At 50.5% G+C, this 21,429-nt stretch overlaps 1 protein-coding gene across 2 annotated transcripts in view; it reads right to left on the minus strand.

Moving 5' to 3' along the window:
* Window positions 1–21,429, minus strand: part of NGLY1 (N-glycanase 1) — an 84,724-nt gene that overhangs the window by 55,754 nt on the left and 7,541 nt on the right. The window contains exons 2-3 of one of the 2 annotated variants that reach the window (XM_082259788.1): window positions 16,546–16,667; window positions 1,427–1,541 (exon numbers count right to left, since the gene is read on the minus strand). In XM_082259788.1, coding sequence (XP_082115914.1) covers window positions 1,427–1,541; window positions 16,546–16,652 — 222 coding nt within the window. In that variant the 5' untranslated portion in view covers window positions 16,653–16,667. Of the gene's footprint in view, window positions 1–1,426; window positions 1,542–16,545; window positions 16,713–21,429 lie in introns of those variants that run through there. The other variant, XM_082259787.1, reaches the window with a different exon arrangement.

Consider the following 21,429-nt stretch of genomic DNA (forward strand, 5'->3'; position numbering starts at 1 on the left):
GCTGACAGGGAAGTGAAGCTCTCACATAGTTACAGCTATTAGCGGCCGCTCGCCCGCCCTCCCGCCCGGTGTGTCACTTCATTCATGCACAGATCGTAGTAGCAGTGACATCACCGGGAGGCGGGCCGCCGGCCAGAGGCGCGTCTTTTGAATGAAGGACACCGGAGGAGCTGAGTGAGTAGGAGAGGACGCTCAGGGGTGTACTGACGAGAGGGACACTGAGGCGGGGGGGGGGCTGAGGCAGCTTACCAATGGTATTAGTATTAATTATGCAGCATTAGGGGGTTAAGGTATTGTCACTGCTGGTCACTGATGCATTAGTGACCAACCAGTGGTAGTTAATTAACCCATTTATGCTGCATTAGTGCAACCAGTATCAGTGCAACCAGTGTTAATTAACACTGATACTGGTTGCACTAATGCAGCACAAAGGGGTTAATTAACTGCCACTGGTCGGTCACTAATGCATCAGTGACAAGCAGTGGCAATACATTAACCCCCTCATGCTGCATAATACAAATACCATTGGTAATTAAATTAACCACTTGCCTACCCGTCACAGTATCCTATACTTTGACAGGGTGGCAGCGACAGGTGTATGTCGCTGCCTGTTTTTGGTGTATGCCCCTCTTCTATCTATTTTAAAATTATTTGGGGGAAAAAGTCATTTTCGGTTTCGGTTTTCGGCCAAGGGCAACCTGCATTTTCGGTTTCGGTCCAAAATTTTCATTTCGGTGCATCCCTAGCTGAAACCAGCGGACCTTCAGAGCTCTTTGCCAGCTCCTTGACGGAAAGTGACTCCCGCCTGCATGCGCGGGAGTGACGTCATCGCGGCTCTGGCAACTCACAGCACCGGAGCCGCCGAACCCGGAAAAGACGCCGAAGGAACATGACAGCTACCTCAGCGGTGTCCGGGTGACCGTGTCGGGGCTTCGTTTTAAGGTATTTCATAATGAGCTAGTATGCGATGCATACTAGCTCATTATGCCTTTGTCCTGCAGGGTTGGGTTTTTTTTTTTTTCAGGTCAGGATACAACTGCTTTAAAACTCATGGTATAATTGTTGAGAAAGATAGTCTAAACTCTGTTGAAACGTTGACCATAACACTGTTGCTTTAATTTATCCCTTCTACGAGGCCTGTATGCCTGTTTTACTACAGTGTAATTGTTTATGATCTGCTTTGTGACCACTGAGTATTTGGCCCACTGAAGCTTTTAATGGACGTTCCAGCAACACAATGTTCGGAGTGTACACCAGATGTCATCATGTAGCAGACGAGTCCTGTCACTTTACATCTGCTGTCCTTGCTTCCTTTATAACAGAGTTAACAGGACCTACTGAATAACTTCTTCTATAGCTAGGTATTCTAAAGGAACTCTATGTGCTGTGCGGATTGAATTATTTTCACTTAAAACTAACAAATCACCTCTTCAAATCCCATTTCAAATAAACATTCAACAGCTCCAGGGACTGGCAAAAGCCTGGTGGAAAACGCTGTGTTCCCAATCCGTATGGATCTGTATTTTTCCTCATTTGGACTCCTGTTGGATTAAAAAAAACATCAAAGAGTTAAATCAAGCATCACAGTCTTAAATACGGGATTTTTCCTTCAGACATGAGGAAATAAATCCCAATCACCGCACTCCAAGCAGTCTCAGCCTGTTCCCCCCCCCCCCCCCAATTTTTTTCTTACAAAAAGCTTTATTGAGAAGTGTGCAAGATACAAATTACAACAGAGAAACACATTTTTGGTCTTTAGTTTATTTAGCAAAAAATAAAACAGTGGTGAATAAATCCACCAAAATAAAATACTATTTGTGTAAAAAAAATGATAAAAATTTTGTTTGGGTACAATGCTGCATGACCGCTCAATTGTCCTTCAAAATGTGACAGCGCTAAAAGCTGAAAATTTACCTGGGCAGGAAAGGGGTAAAAGTGCCCAGTAGGCAAGTGGTTAAAAAAAAAAAAAAAACTGGCTCCTCACTTTTTTAGCTGGCTCCTATAGAGTCAAAGCAAATTTCTCAAGCCCTGCCATACAGGATAGGGAGGCATCCAGAAATGATGGGCTATAGAGTGTGTAAATCACAGGACATGTTAGATCAGTGTTGAACATTTTCAAGAGACTCTTAGATGGACATCTCAAACACAATTTACATGGAAATGAAAAATGCTTTGAACATAAAAACACACACGCACAGGTTGAACTGGAAAGACTGGTGTCTTTATTCTACCGTACCAACTATGTAACAATCCACACTTTTCTTCCTTATTGCTGCTGTGTTTGAAGTAGAGCTGCCAAGCAGTTCTCTCATTTCTTTGAAGCAAAAGTCCAACCAAAGCTCTTAACCTCGGCCATTTGTTTTGCCATCTATGTCCCATTGGATGGATTTTCCTTTGCATCCAAAACAGGAAGTGAGAGGAAATTCTTTCAAAATAGAAGAAATTCCTGGTTGTCACAAGAACTAGTGTCCCTATAGAAAGATTTCCCCTCTTCCTGTTCTGCTGACAACCCAGAATTTGGCATTTTATTTCACTTTCGGTCACCAAGACAAAGGGCGAATCTCCCTAAGGGAGACAGACAGCAATAAAGACCTGACAGGCATACTAATCCCTCTCCATTCTATCAAAAAGTACACACAAGTTTTCCCTTTAATTATACTGTTTAAACCGATTGTCTTGATTTATCTTCTTTTAACCACTTCCCACCTGCCCTATAACAGAATGACGGCGGGAATGTGGCTGTGTTATCCTGACCGGACGTCATATGACGGCGGCAGGATAACACAGCTCTGGGCGCCCCCCGGGGGCGCGCAGAGCGGCGATCGGTGATGCGAGGTGTCAGTCTGACACCCTGCACCTCCGATCTCGGTAAAGAGAGACTACTGACGTAGCTCTTTACCATGTGATCAGCCATGTCCAATCACGGCTGGTCACATCGTAAACAGGGGGGGGGGGGGATGCCACTAGATCCACCAGGGATGCCCACTATGACCCCAGGGATGCCCACTATGGCCACCAGGGATGCTCACTATGGCCACCAGGGATGCTCACTATGGCCACCAGGGATCAGGGAGCCCCCCATTGCCCTCCCCATCAGTGATGCCCACCAGTGTCCTCCCTATCAGTGCTGCCCACAAGTGCCCATCATTGCCATCCTTTAGTGTCGCCCACCAGTGCCCATTATTGCCCACCAGTGCCGCCTATCAGTGCCCATTAGTGCCCATCAGTGCCGATCAGTGCCACCCATCAGTGCCCACCAGTGCCGCCTATCAGTGCCCATTAGTGCCCGTCAGTGCCACCTATCAGTGCCACCTATCAGTGTCCATCAATGCCGCCTATCAGTGCCCAGCAGTGCCGCCTATCAGTGCCCACCAATGCTGCATATCTGTGCTACCCCATCAGTGCCACCCCATCAGTGCAGGAAAAAACTTATTTATTTACAAAATTGTATAAACAAAAAAATGTTTTTTTTTTTTTTCAAACTTTTCGGTCTTTTTTTATGTGTTTAGCAAAAAGTAAAAATCGCACAGGTGATCAAATACCACCAAAAGAAAGCTCTATTTGTGGGGGGAAAATGACATAAATTTGGTGTAGGTACAGTGTTGCATGACCAAGCAATTGTCATTCAAAATGCAACAGCGCTAAAAGGGGAAAATTGGTCTGGGCAGGAAGGGAGGGAAGTGCCCTGTATTAAAGTGGTTAAAGGGGACTTCCAAGGGGTTCCAAGCCAAGGTCCCCGCATATTTATGAGTGCTGCCTTAGTTAGAGGCTGCTAAGGAGATACCCATGTGTGCACGCTCCTGGCCGGTGCTGTAGGTGTCCAGAAAAAATAAAAAAATAAAAAAACTAGGGCCGAAATTAATTGATTATTCAACAACTAATGGAGTATGAAAATAGTTGTCAACTATTTTTACAATCGATTAGTTGGTCAGCCGATTAGTTGTCCTGCAAAAAGAATGCATTATTTGTTTACATATCAGAAAATACAGTGCAGCACACATACAGCTCAGTACACCGTCCATACATGTCAGTATACACAGTGCAGCACACATACAGCTCTGTATACTGACATGTATGGACAGTGTACTCAGTGCAGCACACATACAGCCCAGTACACCATCCATACATATCAGTATACACAGTGCAGCACACATACAGCTCAGTACACCGTCCATACATGTCCGTATGCACGGTGCAGCACACATACAGCCCAGTACACTATCCATACATGTCAGTATACACAGTGCAGCACACATACAGCTCAGTACACCATCCATACATATCAGTATACACAGTGCAGCTCACGTACAGCTCAGTACACCCTCCATACATGTCAGTATACACAGTGCAGCACACATACAGCTCAGTACACCGTCCATACATGTCAGTACACACAGTGCAGCACACATACAGCTCAGTACACCATCCATACATGTCAGTACACACAGTGCAGAACACATACAGCTCAGTACACCGTCCACACATGTCAGTATACACAGCGCAGCTCAAATACAGCTCAGTACACCATCCATCCATGTTAGTATACACAGTGCAGCACACATACAGCTCAGTACACCGTCCATACATGTCAGTATACACAGTGCAGCACACATACAGCTCAGTACACCGTCCATACATGTCAGAAGACACAGTGTAGCACATATAGAGCTCAGTCCATACATGGCAGTAAATGCCTAGGAACTTGTGAATGTGAGTGTGTGAGGAGCAATGCCTCATGAGACAGTAGTCCTTGGCAGGAAGTCAGTGGATCTAAAGGCAAAAGCTTTTTTTACCTTGCTATATGGGCACTCTATACTATACTTTGCACTCTGAAGGCAAGAGGAGCCAGAGGGTCCCCCACAGCATCTGTGGGGGACCCCAGAAGAGGAGAATCAGGGCTGATCTGTGCAAAATCATTTCACAGAGCAAGTATAACCTGTTTGATTTAAAAAAAAAAAAAAAAAAAAAAAAAAAAATCACATCAGCATCGATGCATCATGATTCAAACATTCGCAATTCTGCATCGATGCTGAGAGTTAGCTGAATCGATTGCCAATGACGACATCTGACGCTCCGTGCGGTCTCCTGGAGAAAAACAGAGGCAGCGCCTGCATGGTGACTAAAGCCTCCTCCCATTCCAGATGGACACAGTAGCAGAAAGCAGTGGCGGCTGGTGCTCCATGGGCCGGTGGGGGGGGGGGGGGGGGGGAGTCAGGGAGACCGACCATAACACCCCCCCCCCACCAGCTCACTCACCTTGCTCTGCCTGATCCCATTCCTCCCATCACCATCCCTCTGCCTGATCCCATCCCTCCCATCACCATCCCTCTGCCTGATCCCATCCCTCCCATCACCATCCCTCTGCCTGATCCCATTCCTCCCATCACTATCCCTCTGCCTGATCCCATTCCTCCCATCACCATCCCTTTGCCTGATCCCATTCCTCCCATCACAATCCCTCTGCCTGATCCCATTCCTCCCACCACCATCCCTCTGCCTGATCCCATTCCTCCCATCTCCATCCCTCTGCCTGATCCCATTCCTCCCATCTCCATCCCTCTGCCTGATCCCATTCCTCCCATCTCCATCCCTCTGCCTGATCCCATTCCTCCCATCTCCATCCCTCTGCCTGATCCCATTCCTCCCATCTCCATCCCTCTGCCTGATCCCATTCCTCCCATCTCCATCCCTCTGCCTGATCCCATTCCTCCCATCTCCATCCCTCTGCCTGATCCCATTCCTCCCATCTCCATCCCTCTGCCTAATCTTATTCCCTTCATCACCATCCCTCTGCCTGATCCTATTCCTCCCATCACCATCCCTCTGCCTGATCCTATTCCTCCCATCACCATCCCTCTGCCTGATCCCATTCCTCCCACCACTATTCCTCCGCCTGATCCTATTCCTCCCCACCACCATCCCTCTGCCTGATCGTATTCATCCCATCACCATCCCTCTGCCTGATCCCATTCCTCCCATCACCATCCCTCTGCCTGATCCCATTCCTCCCATCACCATCCCTCTGCCTGATCCCATTCCTCCCATCACCATCCCTCTGCCTGATCCCATTCCTCCCATCACAATCCCTCTGCCTGATCCCATTCCTCCCACCACCATCCCTCTGTCACTGTCACTAATATTTTGTGTATTTGGGACAGAAATGCATTTTAGGTCTTTATTAAAACAACCTGCCGAGCAACCCAAAACTAGTTTGTGAGAGAGTCAGTCTATTCCACATTTTCACAGCTCTTAAAGACAAAGAAGCCTTTCTTTGTTCTCTGTAATGAATAATGTAAATGTAAAATAACTTGAAGCCCTCTTTCGAGATGGGTATGAGAATTACCCTCCACAAATAGGATATTGCGCTAAGAGCAAATGACAATAGTTCTTCTGACTGCTTGAATTTTCAGATAAAAGGTGGGCATTAATCGTGATGCATCACGGAATCTAATTGAATCGTTGATAGGATAATCATACCGTATATACTCGAGTATAAGCCGAGTTTTTCAGCACATTTTTTTGTGCTGAAAACGTCCCCCTCGGCTTATACTCGAGTCAAGGAAAAGAAAAAATTCCCTGGGCGCTCCGACGGGCTTAAGCTTTAAAAATGGCGCCGCCCGTCACATACATGTCACTGCGCACGCGCCGCCGCCGCTCGGGAGAGGCCGGGAATCGCCACAATTATACGAGCGGCGGCGCGCGTGCGCAATGACGTGTCGGCGCCGGGCGGCGCCATTTTTAAAATGAAGGCGCCGCTGGAACAGGTAAGTGAAACAGCTTCACTACCTGCCATTATGCAGGGCTGCGGGCACACTACAAGGGATGCAGTGCTGCGGGCATGGTCCACCTGAACCATGCCCACAGCACTGCATCTCCTGTAGTATGCCCACAACCCCGGATCCTCTTGTACCATGCCAGTACCCTGCATTCTCCTGTACCATGCCAGTACCCTGCATTCTCTTATGCCATGCCAGTACCCTGCATTCTCTTGTACCATGCCAGTACCCTGCATTCTCCTGCACCATGCCAGTACCCTGCATTCTCCTGTACCATGCATTCTCCTGTACCATGCCAGTACCCTGCATTCTCCTGCAAAATGCCAGTCACCCTGCATTCTCCTGCACCATGCCAGTCACCCTGCATTCTCCTGCACCATGCCAGTCACCCTGCATTCTCCTGCACCATACCAGTCACCCTGCATTCTCCTGTACCATGCCCGCCACCCTGCATTCTCACCCTAGGCTTATACTCGAGTCAATGATTTTTCCCATCTTTTTGTGGTAAAAGTAGGGGCCTCGGCTTATACTCGGGTCGGCTTATACTCGAGTATATACGGTAATCGAATCAAATTGTGGGACCAGTGAAGATCCGCAAAACGCACAGCAAAAAGCACTGCAGAAAAGGATCAAAAGCAAACTGTATAGATGTGAACCGAGCCTTATGCTGGCCATACATGTATTTTTCGGACAAGAATATTCATACAAAAAATCTTTGTACATTTGCTGAATGAAAGAATGTCATTAGAAAATGTCACTTGTTCTTAACATTCAGTTTTAAAATAAATGTAATTTCTGAACGAAAACCACATACCGTATTTTAACGACTATAAGGCGCATATACTGTCTGAAAATTCCTTTGACCAAGAAGATATCTATTCTGTTCCTTCTAGTTTTCCCGTCACTGTGGTCGAAAACGAACGCAGATTTGACCCCACTAACGATTAGAAGATCGAAGGAACGTTCTTAAAATAATAAATGTTTTAAAGGAAGACATTGTTTTTGTATGGCCAGCATAAGTGACAGCAGAGGCAGGCAGGTAGCTTTTATCAAGCCACCTGCCTATGACAAGGGAGTCTGTCATACATAATATATTACAGTTCTGTCTGAAAATCGACAAAACTTGAATTTTTTTTTTCTTTAAATAAAAAATGTAATCTCTGAGTCTGGTGATATTTACCAGATTCAACCTCTAATAGTATATACAGTATATCTCTTCTGTCTGTTATTCTCAGAGTAGATTAGAGCTTTTGCTCCCTAACCATATCATTGGTTATTTATATTCACCACAGCATATAGATATTTAGGAATAAATTGCCTTTTTTTTTTTCTTTAAAACTTTACATTTTAACCACTTTAAGACCGGAAGATTTGACCCCCTTCCAGGCCCTATTATTCGACTCGGCACTGCGTTAATTTAACGTGCGATGCTGTATCCAAACAAAATCAACGTCCTTTTTTTCCCCACAAATAGAGCTTTCTTTTGGTGGTATTTGATCACCATTGCGATTTTTAATTTTTGCGCTATAAACAAAAAAAAGCATGACAATTTTGAAAAAAAAAAAATCAATATTTTTCACATTCTGCTATATAACATTCCCCCCCCCCCCCCAAAAAACAAAATTAAAAATCAAAATTTTTTAACATTTTAGGCCAATTTGTATTCTGCTACATATTTGTGGTAAAAAATAAAAGAAAATGCAATAAGCGTATTTTGATTGGTTTGCACAAAAGTTATCGCGTTTACTGACTACGGGAAAGATTTATGTCATTTTTATGTTTTACTAGTAATGCCGGTAAACTGTCATTTTTTGCGGGACTGCAACCTTGCGGTGGACAGATTGGATCCCTAACTGACTTTTTTTTACACTTTTGGGAGTACCAGTGACATTACTACAGTAATCAGTGCTAAAAATATGCACTGTTACTGTAATAATGACACTGGCAGGGAAGGGGTTAACCCTATGGGTGATCAAAGGGTTAAATATTTGCCTCATGCTTAATGACGTGGGGGAGGGGGGTTCTGTGACACAGCCAGGGGTCGAAGGTTCAGCTATGTCACTGAGAAGATCCGCCTGCTTTGTTTACATAAGCAGGGGGATCTTCTCATACTTTCCCCGACGATCGGGGAAGGAAGGGGGGGCAATCACCACCTCTCCTCCTCCGGCCTGACTCCTGCTGTGTCTAAACACAGCGGGAGCGAGCCTCCGACGGCACCTCTCCTCTATGGAAAGAGGTGTAGGATGATCCCCCATTCTCCTCTATGGGAAGCTGTGTGGGATGATCCCCCATTCTCCTCTATGGGAAGCTGTGTGGGATGATCCCCCATTCTCCTCTATGGGAAGCTGTGTGGGATGATCCCCCATTCTCCTCTATGGGAAGCGGTGTGGGATGATCCCCCATTCTCCTCTATGGGAAGCTGTGTGGGATGATCCCCCATTCTCCTCTATGGGAAGCGGTGTGGGATGATCCCCCATTCTCCTCTATGGGAAGCTGTGTGGGATGATCCCCCATTCTCCTCTATGGGAAGCGGTGTGGGATGAACCCCCATTCTCTTCTATGGGAAGCGGTGTGGGATGATCCCCCATTCTCCTCTATGGGAAGCGGTGTGGGATGATCCCCCATTCTTCTCTATGGGAAGCTGTGTGGGATGATCCCCCATTCTCTCTATGGGAAGTGGTGTGGGATGATCCCCCATTCTCCTCTATGGGAAGCGGTGTGGGATGATCCCCCATTCTCCTCTATGGGAAGCGGTGTGGGATGATCCCCCATTCTCCTCTATGGGAAGCTGTGTGGGATGATCCCCCATTCTCCTCTATGGGAAGCTGTGTGGGATGAGCCCCCATTCTCCTCTATGGGAAGCTGTGTGGGATGATCCCCCATTCTCCACTATGGGAAGCTGTGTGGGATGATCCCCCATTCTCCTCTATGGGAAGCTGTGTGGGATGATCCCCCATTCTCCTCTATGGGAAGCTGTGTGGGATGAGCCCCCATTCTCCTCTATGGGAAGCTGTGTGGGATGATCCCCCATTCTCCACTATGGGAAGCTGTGTGGGATGATCCCCCATTCTCCTCTATGGGAAGCTGTGTGGGATGATCCCCCATTCTCCACTATGGGAAGCTGTGTGGGATGATCCCCAATTCTCCTCTATGGGAAGCGGTGTGGGATGATCCCCCATTCTCCCCTATGGGATGATCCCCCATTCTCCTCTATGGGAAGCTGTGTGGGATGATCCCCCATTCTCCTCTATGGGAAGCGGTGTGGGATGATCCCCCATTCTCCTCTATGGGAAGCGGTGTGGGATGATCCCCCATTCTCCTCTATGGGAAGCGGTGTGGGATGATCCCCCATTCTCCTCTATGGGAAGCGGTGTGGGATGATCCCCCATTCTCCTCTATGGGAAGCGGTGTGGGATGATCCCCCATTCTCCTCTATGGGAAGCGGTGTGGGATGATCCCCCATTCTCCTCTATGGGAAGCGGTTTGGGATGATCCCCCATTCTCCTCTATGGGAAGCGGTGTGGGATGATCCCCCATTCTCCTCTATGGGAAGCGGTGTGGGATGATCCCCCATTCTCCTCTATGGGAAGCGGTGTGGGATGAACCCCCATTCTCTTCTATGGGAAGCTGTGTGGGATGATCCCCCATTCTCCTCTATGGGAAGCGGTGTGGGATGATCCCCCATTCTCCTCTATGGGAAGCTGTGTGGGATGATCCCCCATTCTCCTCTATGGGAAGCTGTGTGGGATGATCCCCCATTCTCCGCTATGGGAAGCTGTGTGAGATGATCCCCCATTCTCCTCTATGGGAAGCTGTGTGGGATGATCCCCCATTCTCCTCTATGGGAAGCTGTGTGGGATGATCCCCCATTCTCCACTATGGGAAGCTGTGTGGGATGATCCCCCATTCTCCTCTATGGGAAGCTGTGTGGGATGATCCCCCATTCTCCTCTATGGGAAGCTGTGTGGGATGATCCCCCATTCTCCTCTATGGGATGATCCCCCATTGTCCTCTATGGGAAGCGGTGTGGGATGATCCCCCATTCTCCTCTATGGGAAGCGGTGTGGGATGATCCCCCATTCTCCTCTATGGGAAGCTGTGTGGGATGATCCCCCATTCTCCACTATGGGAAGCTGTGTGGGATGATCCCCCATTCTCCTCTATGGGAAGCTGTGTGGGATGATCCCCCATTCTCCACTATGGGAAGCGGTGTGGGATGATCCCCCATTCTCCTCTATGGGAAGCTGTGTGGGATGATCCCCCATTCTCCACTATGGGAAGCTGTGTGGGATGATCCCCAATTCTCCTCTATGGGAAGCGGTGTGGGATGATCCCCCATTCTCCTCTATGGGATGATCCCCCATTCTCCTCTATGGGAAGCTGTGTGGGATGATCCCCCATTCTCCGCTATGGGAAGCTGTGTGAGATGATCCCCCATTCTCCTCTATGGGAAGCTGTGTGGGATGATCCCCCATTCTCCTCTATGGGAAGCGGTGTGGGATGATCCCCCATTCTCCTCTATGGGAAGCGGTGTGGGATGATCCCCCATTCTCCTCTATGAGAAGCGGTGTGGGATGATCCCCCATTCTCCTCTATGGGAAGCGGTGTGGGATGATCCCCCATTCTCCTCTATGGGAAGCGGTGTGGGATGATCCCCTATTCTCCTCTATGGGATGATCCCCTATTCTCCTCTATGGGATGATCCCCTATTCTCCTCTATGGGATGATCCCCCATTCTCCTCTATGGGGAGCTGTGTGGGATGATCCCCCATTCTCCTCTATGGGAAGCGGTGTGGGATTGGGATGAACCCCCATTCTCTTCTATGGGAAGCGGTGTGGGATGAACCCCCATTCTCCTCTATGGGAAGCGGTGGGGGATGATCCCCCATTATTCTCTATGGGAAGCTGTGTAGGATGATCCCCCATTCTCCTCTATGGGAAGCGGTGTGGGATGATCCCCCATTCTCCTCTATGGGAAGCGGTGTGGGATGATCCCCCATTCTCCTCTATGGGAAGCGGTGTGGGATGATCCCCCATTCTCCTCTATGGGAAGCGGTGTGGGATGATCCCCCATTCTCCTCTATGGGAAGCGGTGTGGGATGAACCCCCATTCTCTTCTATGGGAAGCGGTGTGGGATGATCCCCCATTCTCCTCTATGGGAAGCGGTGTGGGATGATCCCCCATTCTTCTCTATGGGAAGCTGTGTGGGATGATCCCCCATTCTCTCTATGGGAAGTGGTGTGGGATGATCCCCCATTCTCCTCTATGGGAAGCGGTGTGGGATGATCCCCCATTCTCCTCTATGGGAAGCGGTGTGGGATGATCCCCCATTCTCCTCTATGGGAAGCTGTGTGGGATGATCCCCCATTCTCCTCTATGGGAAGCTGTGTGGGATGAGCCCCCATTCTCCTCTATGGGAAGCTGTGTGGGATGATCCCCCATTCTCCACTATGGGAAGCTGTGTGGGATGATCCCCCATTCTCCTCTATGGGAAGCTGTGTGGGATGATCCCCCATTCTCCTCTATGGGAAGCTGTGTGGGATGAGCCCCCATTCTCCTCTATGGGAAGCTGTGTGGGATGATCCCCCATTCTCCACTATGGGAAGCTGTGTGGGATGATCCCCCATTCTCTCTATGGGAAGTGGTGTGGGATGATCCCCCATTCTCCTCTATGGGAAGCGGTGTGGGATGATCCCCCATTCTCCTCTATGGGAAGCGGTGTGGGATGATCCCCCATTCTCCTCTATGGGAAGCTGTGTGGGATGATCCCCCATTCTCCTCTATGGGAAGCTGTGTGGGATGAGCCCCCATTCTCCTCTATGGGAAGCTGTGTGGGATGATCCCCCATTCTCCACTATGGGAAGCTGTGTGGGATGATCCCCCATTCTCCTCTATGGGAAGCTGTGTGGGATGATCCCCCATTCTCCTCTATGGGAAGCTGTGTGGGATGAGCCCCCATTCTCCTCTATGGGAAGCTGTGTGGGATGATCCCCCATTCTCCACTATGGGAAGCTGTGTGGGATGATCCCCCATTCTCCTCTATGGGAAGCTGTGTGGGATGATCCCCAATTCTCCTCTATGGGAAGCGGTGTGGGATGATCCCCCATTCTCCCCTATGGGATGATCCCCCATTCTCCTCTATGGGAAGCTGTGTGGGATGATCCCCCATTCTCCTCTATGGGAAGCGGTGTGGGATGATCCCCCATTCTCCTCTATGGGAAGCGGTGTGGGATGATCCCCCATTCTCCTCTATGGGAAGCGGTGTGGGATGATCCCCCATTCTCCTCTATGGGAAGCGGTGTGGGATGATCCCCCATTCTCCTCTATGGGAAGCGGTGTGGGATGATCCCCCATTCTCCTCTATGGGAAGCGGTGTGGGATGATCCCCCATTCTCCTCTATGGGAAGCGGTTTGGGATGATCCCCCATTCTCCTCTATGGGAAGCGGTGTGGGATGATCCCCCATTCTCCTCTATGGGAAGCGGTGTGGGATGATCCCCCATTCTCCTCTATGGGAAGCGGTGTGGGATGAACCCCCATTCTCTTCTATGGGAAGCTGTGTGGGATGATCCCCCATTCTCCTCTATGGGAAGCGGTGTGGGATGATCCCCCATTATTCTCTATGGGAAGCTGTGTGGGATGATCCCCCATTCTCCTCTATGGGAAGTGGTGTGGGATGATCCCCCATTCTCCTCTATGGGAAGCGGTGTGGGATGATCCCCCATTCTCCTCTATGGGAAGCTGTGTGGGATGATCCCCCATTCTCCTCTATGGGAAGCTGTGTGGGATGATCCCCCATTCTCCGCTATGGGAAGCTGTGTGAGATGATCCCCCATTCTCCTCTATGGGAAGCTGTGTGGGATGATCCCCCATTCTCCTCTATGGGAAGCTGTGTGGGATGATCCCCCATTCTCCACTATGGGAAGCTGTGTGGGATGATCCCCCATTCTCCTCTATGGGAAGCTGTGTGGGATGATCCCCCATTCTCCTCTATGGGAAGCTGTGTGGGATGATCCCCCATTCTCCTCTATGGGATGATCCCCCATTGTCCTCTATGGGAAGCGGTGTGGGATGATCCCCCATTCTCCTCTATGGGAAGCGGTGTGGGATGATCCCCCATTCTCCTCTATGGGAAGCTGTGTGGGATGATCCCCCATTCTCCACTATGGGAAGCTGTGTGGGATGATCCCCCATTCTCCTCTATGGGAAGCTGTGTGGGATGATCCCCCATTCTCCACTATGGGAAGCGGTGTGGGATGATCCCCCATTCTCCTCTATGGGAAGCTGTGTGGGATGATCCCCCATTCTCCACTATGGGAAGCTGTGTGGGATGATCCCCAATTCTCCTCTATGGGAAGCGGTGTGGGATGATCCCCCATTCTCCTCTATGGGATGATCCCCCATTCTCCTCTATGGGAAGCTGTGTGGGATGATCCCCCATTCTCCGCTATGGGAAGCTGTGTGAGATGATCCCCCATTCTCCTCTATGGGAAGCTGTGTGGGATGATCCCCCATTCTCCTCTATGGGAAGCGGTGTGGGATGATCCCCCATTCTCCTCTATGGGAAGCGGTGTGGGATGATCCCCCATTCTCCTCTATGAGAAGCGGTGTGGGATGATCCCCCATTCTCCTCTATGGGAAGCGGTGTGGGATGATCCCCCATTCTCCTCTATGGGAAGCGGTGTGGGATGATCCCCTATTCTCCTCTATGGGATGATCCCCTATTCTCCTCTATGGGATGATCCCCTATTCTCCTCTATGGGATGATCCCCCATTCTCCTCTATGGGGAGCTGTGTGGGATGATCCCCCATTCTCCTCTATGGGAAGCGGTGTGGGATTGGGATGAACCCCCATTCTCTTCTATGGGAAGCGGTGTGGGATGAACCCCCATTCTCCTCTATGGGAAGCGGTGTGGGATGATCCCCCATTATTCTCTATGGGAAGCTGTGTAGGATGATCCCCCATTCTCCTCTATGGGAAGCGGTGTGGGATGATCCCCCATTCTCCTCTATGGGAAGCGGTGTGGGATGATCCCCCATTCTCCTCTATGGGAAGCGGTGTGGGATGATCCCCCATTCTCCTCTATGGGAAGCGGTGTGGGATGATCCCCCATTCTCCTCTATGGGAAGCGGTGTGGGATGATCCCCCATTCTCCTCTATGGGAAGCGGTGTGGGATGATCCCCCATTCTCCTCTATGGGAAGCTGTGTGGGATGATCCCCCATTCTCCTCTATGGGAAGCTGTGTGGGATGATCCCCCATTCTCCTCTATGGGAAGCTGTGTGGGATGATCCCCCATTCTCCTCTATGGGATGATCCCCCATTCTCCTCTATGGGAAGCTGTGTGGGATGATCCCCCATTCTCCACTATGGGAAGCTGTGTGGGATGATCCCCCATTCTCCACTATGGGAAGCTGTGTGGGATGATCCCCCATTCTCCACTATGGGAAGCTGTGTGGGATGATCCCCTATTCTCCTCTATGGGAAGCGGTGTGGGATGATCCCCCATTCTCCTCTATGGGAAGCTGTGTGGGATGATCCCCCATTCTCCTCTATGGGAAGCGGTGTGGGATGATCCCCCATTATTCTCTATGGGAAGCTGTGTGGGATGATCCCCCATTCTCCACTATGGGAAGCTGTGTGGGATGAACCCCCATTCTCCTCTATGGGAAGCGGTGTGGGATGATCCCCCATTCTCCTCTATGGGAAGCGGTGTGGGATGATCCCCCATTCTCCTCTATGGGAAGTGGTGTGGGATGATCCCCCATTCTCCTCTATTGGAAGCTGTGTGGGATGATCCCCCATTCTCCTCTATGGGAAGCTGTGTGGGATGATCCCCCATTCTCCTCTATGGGAAGCTGTGTGGGATGATCCCCCATTCTCCTCTATGGGAAGCGGTGTGGGATGATCCCCCATTCTCCTCTATGGAAAGCTGTGTGGGATGATCCCCCATTCTCCTCTATGGGAAGCTGTGTGGGATGATCCCCCATTCTCCTCTATGGGAAGCTGTGTGGGATGATCCCCCATTCTCCTCTATGGGATGATCCCCCATTGTCCTCTATGGGAAGCTGTGTGGGATGATCCCCCATTCTCCTCTATGGGAAGCGGTGTGGGATGATCCCCCATTCTCCTCTATGGGAAGCTGTGTGGGATGATCCCCCATTCTCCTCTATGGGAAGCTGTGTGGGATGATCCCCCATTCTCCTCTATGGGATGATCCCCCATTGTCCTCTATGGGAAGCTGTGTGGGATGATCCCCCATTCTCCTCTATGGGAAGCTGTGTGGGATGATCCCCCATTCTCCTCTATGGGATGATCCCCCATTGTCCTCTATGGGAAGCTGTGTGGGATGATCCCCCATTCTCCTCTATGGGAAGCGGTGTGGGATGATCCCCCATTCTCCTCTATGGGAAGCTGTGTGGGATGATCCCCCATTCTCCTCTATGGGAAGCTGTGTGGGATGATCCCCCATTCTCCTCTATGGGAAGCGGTGTGGGATGATCCCCCATTCTCCTCTATGGGAAGCTGTGTGGGATGATCCCCCATTCTCCACTATGGGAAGCGGTGTGGGATGATTCCCCATTCTCCTCTATGGGAATTGCTACATTGGTATAGTGTATTGATCAGCATTTCCGCATGTTTCATGTCTGGTATAATTGTATTGCACCGCCTCCTATGAGAACTCCTATGTCAGCCCCTTCGTATCAGGACATAACACCCCCAGTAGCCGGCAGATGCCCGGAGAACACACACAGTGGGACGGCCTCACCTCAGTATGTTGTCGGCATAGGTGAGGAGGAGCTGAGAGGCGTCCAGGAAGACCTGCCGTCCGTTCTGGCAGAGCTCGGTGATAGCGGAGGATTGGGAGGAAGCCATCCTGTGCTCAGGGAGAGGAGCAGGCTGAGTCCGGGACAGGAAGAGCCGACACAGCGGCTACTGCGCAGGAGCGGAAGTGAGAGAGCGGAACACGCCGTCCTCTCCTCCTACACCAGGTAAACACACATCATCTCTCTGTACCCTTCTTCTCTATACACTGTGCAACCTGACATTGGATGGACATCCTACCCGAGCGACATTACATTATCATGGCTTTAAAAGCGGACGTACCTCGTTGTTTTCTGTTGCTGCTGACACCCTACAGCCTCTTTGCAGCGACTTCCTGTCTACTTGTATACATTCCACATGGTTACCTCACATATTTGGGGGTTTGCTGATGGTGACAATAGCCGACCGGGTCCGTGGAATACATACCTCACTAATTTTGAAATAGACCAGGGGTTTCCAAACTTTCTAAACACAGGTCAAATTTATTGTCCTTCAGACTTTAGGGGGGGGGGGGGGGTGGTGTCAGCGGGAGGAATAGTGCCCCATTGATGGTGTCAGCGCGAGGAATAGTGCCCCAAAGTTTGTGTCAGCGGCAGTGGCGTACCTAGAGCATTTGGCACCCGGGGCGGATCCTATATCTGGCACCCCCCCCCCCCCCAACTTTAAAATGTAAAAACACCCACAAAAAATTGTAATGTGTTCAAGAATATATTTTTTGCACAAATTTCACAGCCCCCCATCACAGTGCCCCTTGCAGTCTGCCCTCCGTCTCTCTAATCACAGTTCCCCCTTTGCACTCTCTGCCTCCCCTGCACAGTCCTACCTTCAGCATAAATAGATAGCTAATATTATTAGCAATGTGTTTAAGTTTGAGTAAGAGATTGGAGACTTGCTAAAGGAGATATTCAGAGACTACAGACATGATACAGGAGATGGTCAGAGACTGCAGACATGATACAGGAGATGGTCAGAGACTGAAGACATGATACAAGAGATGGTCAGAGACTGAGGACATGATACAGTAGATGGTCAGAGACTGCAGACATGATACAGTAGATGGTCAGAGACTGCAGACATGATACAGTAGATGGTCAGAGACTGCGGACATGATACAGTAGATGGTCAGAGACTGCAGACATGATACAAGAGATGGTCAGAGACTACAGACGTGATACAAGAGATGGTCAGAGACTGAGGACATGATACAGTAGATGGTCAGAGACTGCAGACACGATACAGTAGATGGTCAGAGACTGCAGACACGATACAGTAGATGGTCAGAGACTGCAGACATGATACAGGAGATGCTCAGAAACTGCAGACATGATACAGTAGATGGTCAGAGACTGCAGACATGATAAAGTAGATGGTCAGAGACTGCAGACGTGATACAGGAGATGGTCAGAGACTGCAGACATTTGTACAGTAAATGGTCAGAGACTGCAGACATGATACAGTAGATGGTCAGAGACTGCAGACATGATACAGGAGATGCTCAGAGACTGCAGACATGATACAACAGATGGTCAGAGACTGCAGACATGATACAGGAGATGCTCAGAGACTGCAGACATGATACAGAAAATGGCCAGAGACTGCAGACATGATACAGGAGATGGTCGGAGACTGCAGACATGATACAGAAGATGGCCAGAGACTGCAGACATGATACAGGAGATGGCCAGAGACTGCAGACATGATACAGGAGAAGGTCAGAGACTGCAGACATGATACAGGAGATGGTCAGAGACTGAGGACATGATACAGTAGATTATCAGAGACTGAAGACATGATACAGTAGATGGTCAGAGACTGCAGACATGATACAGTAGATGGTCAGAGACTGCAGACATGATACAGGAGATGGTCAGAGACTGCAGACATGATACAGGAGATGGTCAGAGACTGCAGACATGATACAGTAGATGGTCAGAGACTGAGGACATGATACAGTAGATGGTCAGACACACTGCAGACATGATACAGGAGATGGTCAGAGACTACAGACATGATACAGTAGATGCTCAGAGGCTGAGGACATGATAGAAGATAGAAGAGCACTAGGGGGGCCGGAGAGCACAGACGAAGCAGAGAGCACTGGAGGAGTTGAAGGGCACGGTGGGGGGGGGGGCTGGAGAGAATTAAGAGGGGGTTTGGAAAGCATTGTAGGGGGGTTGGAAGGTGCAGGGGTTGGAGAGCACTGGGGGGGACAGGGAGCACTTGGGGGGCGAGCAGGGAAAATCAGGGGGGTGGAGAGCACTGGGGGGGGGGACAAGGAGCACTTGGGGGGTGGGCAGGGAAAATCAGGGGGGTGGAGAGCACTGGGGGGACAGGGAGTACTTGGGGGGGCAAGCAGGGAAAATCAGGGGGGTGGAGAGCACTGGGGGGGGGGGGACAGGGAGCACTTGGGGGGACAGGGAGCACTAGGGGGGTGGGCAGGGAAAACCAGGAGGGTGGAGAGCACTGGGGGGGACAGGGAGCACTTGGGGGGGGGGGGGCTAAAGAACAGGGGGGGTCAGCAAAAGAAGTTGTATAGGAGAGGGATGGGGAAGCTGCATATAGATGAATTGATCTTTCCCTATTCTTCCTGCAGGAGGGAGAGGAGGAGAATCAGTTATTCAGCAGGCAGCTGCAGGAAGATTAGAGAAAGATGAATTCCTCTATATGCAGCAGCCCCATCCCCCTCCTATCCAGCACACACACTTGGGCAATGGGTACTCACCTTCTTCCCGCCGCAGCTCCGCACCCTTACTCCCGCCGCGGCTGCGCCCCCCCCCCCCCCCCCCGCTAGCAGCACGGACTGACTGAAGGAGCTGCCACTGCATCTTCACACTGCGGGATCTGTCTGAACACACAGGCAGGACACCGGCTGACACCCCCCAGAGCGTGGCACCCAGGGCGGGCCACCCCCCCGTTGGTACGCCACTGGTCAGCGGGATCAATAGTGCCCCCATGACAGTGTCAGTGGGATCAATAGTGCCCCATTGTGGGTCTCAGCGGGATCAGTAGTGCCCCATTGATGGTGTCAGTGGGAGGAATAGTGCCCCAAAGTTTGTGTCAGCGGGATCAATAGTGCCCCCATGACAGTGTCAGCGGGATCAGTAGTGCCCCATTGATGGTGTCAGCGGGATCAATAGTGCCCCTTTGATGGTGTCAGCGGGATAGTAGTGCCCCATTGATGGTGTCAGCGGGATCAGTAGTGCCCCATTGATGGTGTCAGCGGGATCAGTAGTGCCCCATTGATGGTGTCAGCGGGATCAGTAGTGCCCCATTGATGGTGTCAGCGGGATCAATAGTGCCCCTTTGATGGTGTCAGTGGGAGGAATAGTGCCCCTTTGATGGTGTCAGCAGGATCAATAGTGTCCCATTGATGGTGTAAGCGGGATCAATAGTGCCCCATTGATGGTGTCAGCGGGATCAATAGTGCCCCATTGATGGTCTCAGCGGGATCAATAGTGCCCCATTGATAGTGTCAGTGGGAGGAATAGTGCCCCCATGATGGTGTCAGCGGGATCAATAGTGCCCCATTGATGGTGTCAGCTGGATCAATAGTGCCCCATTGATGGTGTTAGCATGAGGAATAGTGCCCCTTTGATGGTGTCAGTGGGAGGAATAGTGCCCCTTTGATGGTGTCAGCGGGATCAATAGTGCCCCATTGGTGTCAGCGGGATCATTAGTGCCCCTTTGATGGTGTCGGCGGGATCAATAGTGCCCCATTGATGGTGTCAGCGGGAGGAATAGCGTCCCTTTGATGGTGTCAGTGGGAGGAATAGTGCCCCTTTGATGGTGTCAGCGGGAGGAACAGTGCCCCTTTGATGGTGTCAGCGGGATCAATAGTGCCCCATTGGTGTCAGCGGGATCATTAGTGCCCCTTTGATGGTGTCAGCGGGATCAATAGTGCCCCATTGATGGTGTCAGCGGGATCAATAGTGCCCCATTGATGGTGTCAGCGGGAGGAATAGCGCCCCTTTGATAGTGTCAGCGGGAGGAATAACGCCCCTTTGATGGTGTCAGCGGGAGGAATAGCACCCCTTTGATGGTGTCAGCGGGAGGAATAGTGCCCCTTTGATGGTGTCAGTGGGAGGAATAGTGCCCCTTTGATGGTGTCAGTGGGAGGAATAGTGCCCCTTTGATGGTGTCAGTGGGATCAATAGTACCCCATTGGTGTCAGCGGGATCATTAGTGCCCCTTTGATGGTGTCAGCGGGATCAATAGTGCCCCTTTGATGGTGTCAGCGGGAGGAATAGCGCCCCTTTGATGGTGTCAGTGGGAGGAATAGTGCCCCTTTGATGGTGTCAGCGGGAGGAACAGTGCCCCTTTGATGGTGTCAGCGGGATCAATAGTGCCCCATTGATGGTGTCAGCGGGAGGAATAGCGCCCCTTTGATGGTATCAGCGGGAGGAATAACGTCCCTTTGATGGTGTCAGCGGGAGGAATAGCGCCCCTTTGATGGTGTCAGCGGGAGGAATAGCGCCCCTTTGATGGTGCCAGCGGGATTAATTGTGCCCATTTGATGGTGTCAGCGGGAGGAATAGTGCCCCTTTGATGGTGTCAGTGGGAGGAATAGTGCCCCTTTGATGGTGTCAGTGGGAGGAATAGTGCCCCTTTGATGGTGTCAGTGGGAGGAGTAGTGCCCCTTTGATGGTGTCAGTGGGAGGAATAGTGCCCCTTTGGTGTCAGCGGGAGGAATAGTGCCCCTTTGATGGTGTCAGTGGGAGGAATAGTGCCCCTTTGATGGTGTCAGCAGTCAACAGATGGGACATGTTCCCAAAGGTGAACTTTAAGCTCGGTGAAGTCCAGTGAGGGTTTTTTTAAGTATGGGGGGGGG

Source organism: Pelophylax lessonae, assembly GCF_965119305.1.
Source record: "Pelophylax lessonae genome assembly, chromosome: 5".
In the NCBI taxonomy this organism is placed as follows: domain Eukaryota; kingdom Metazoa; phylum Chordata; class Amphibia; order Anura; family Ranidae; genus Pelophylax; species Pelophylax lessonae.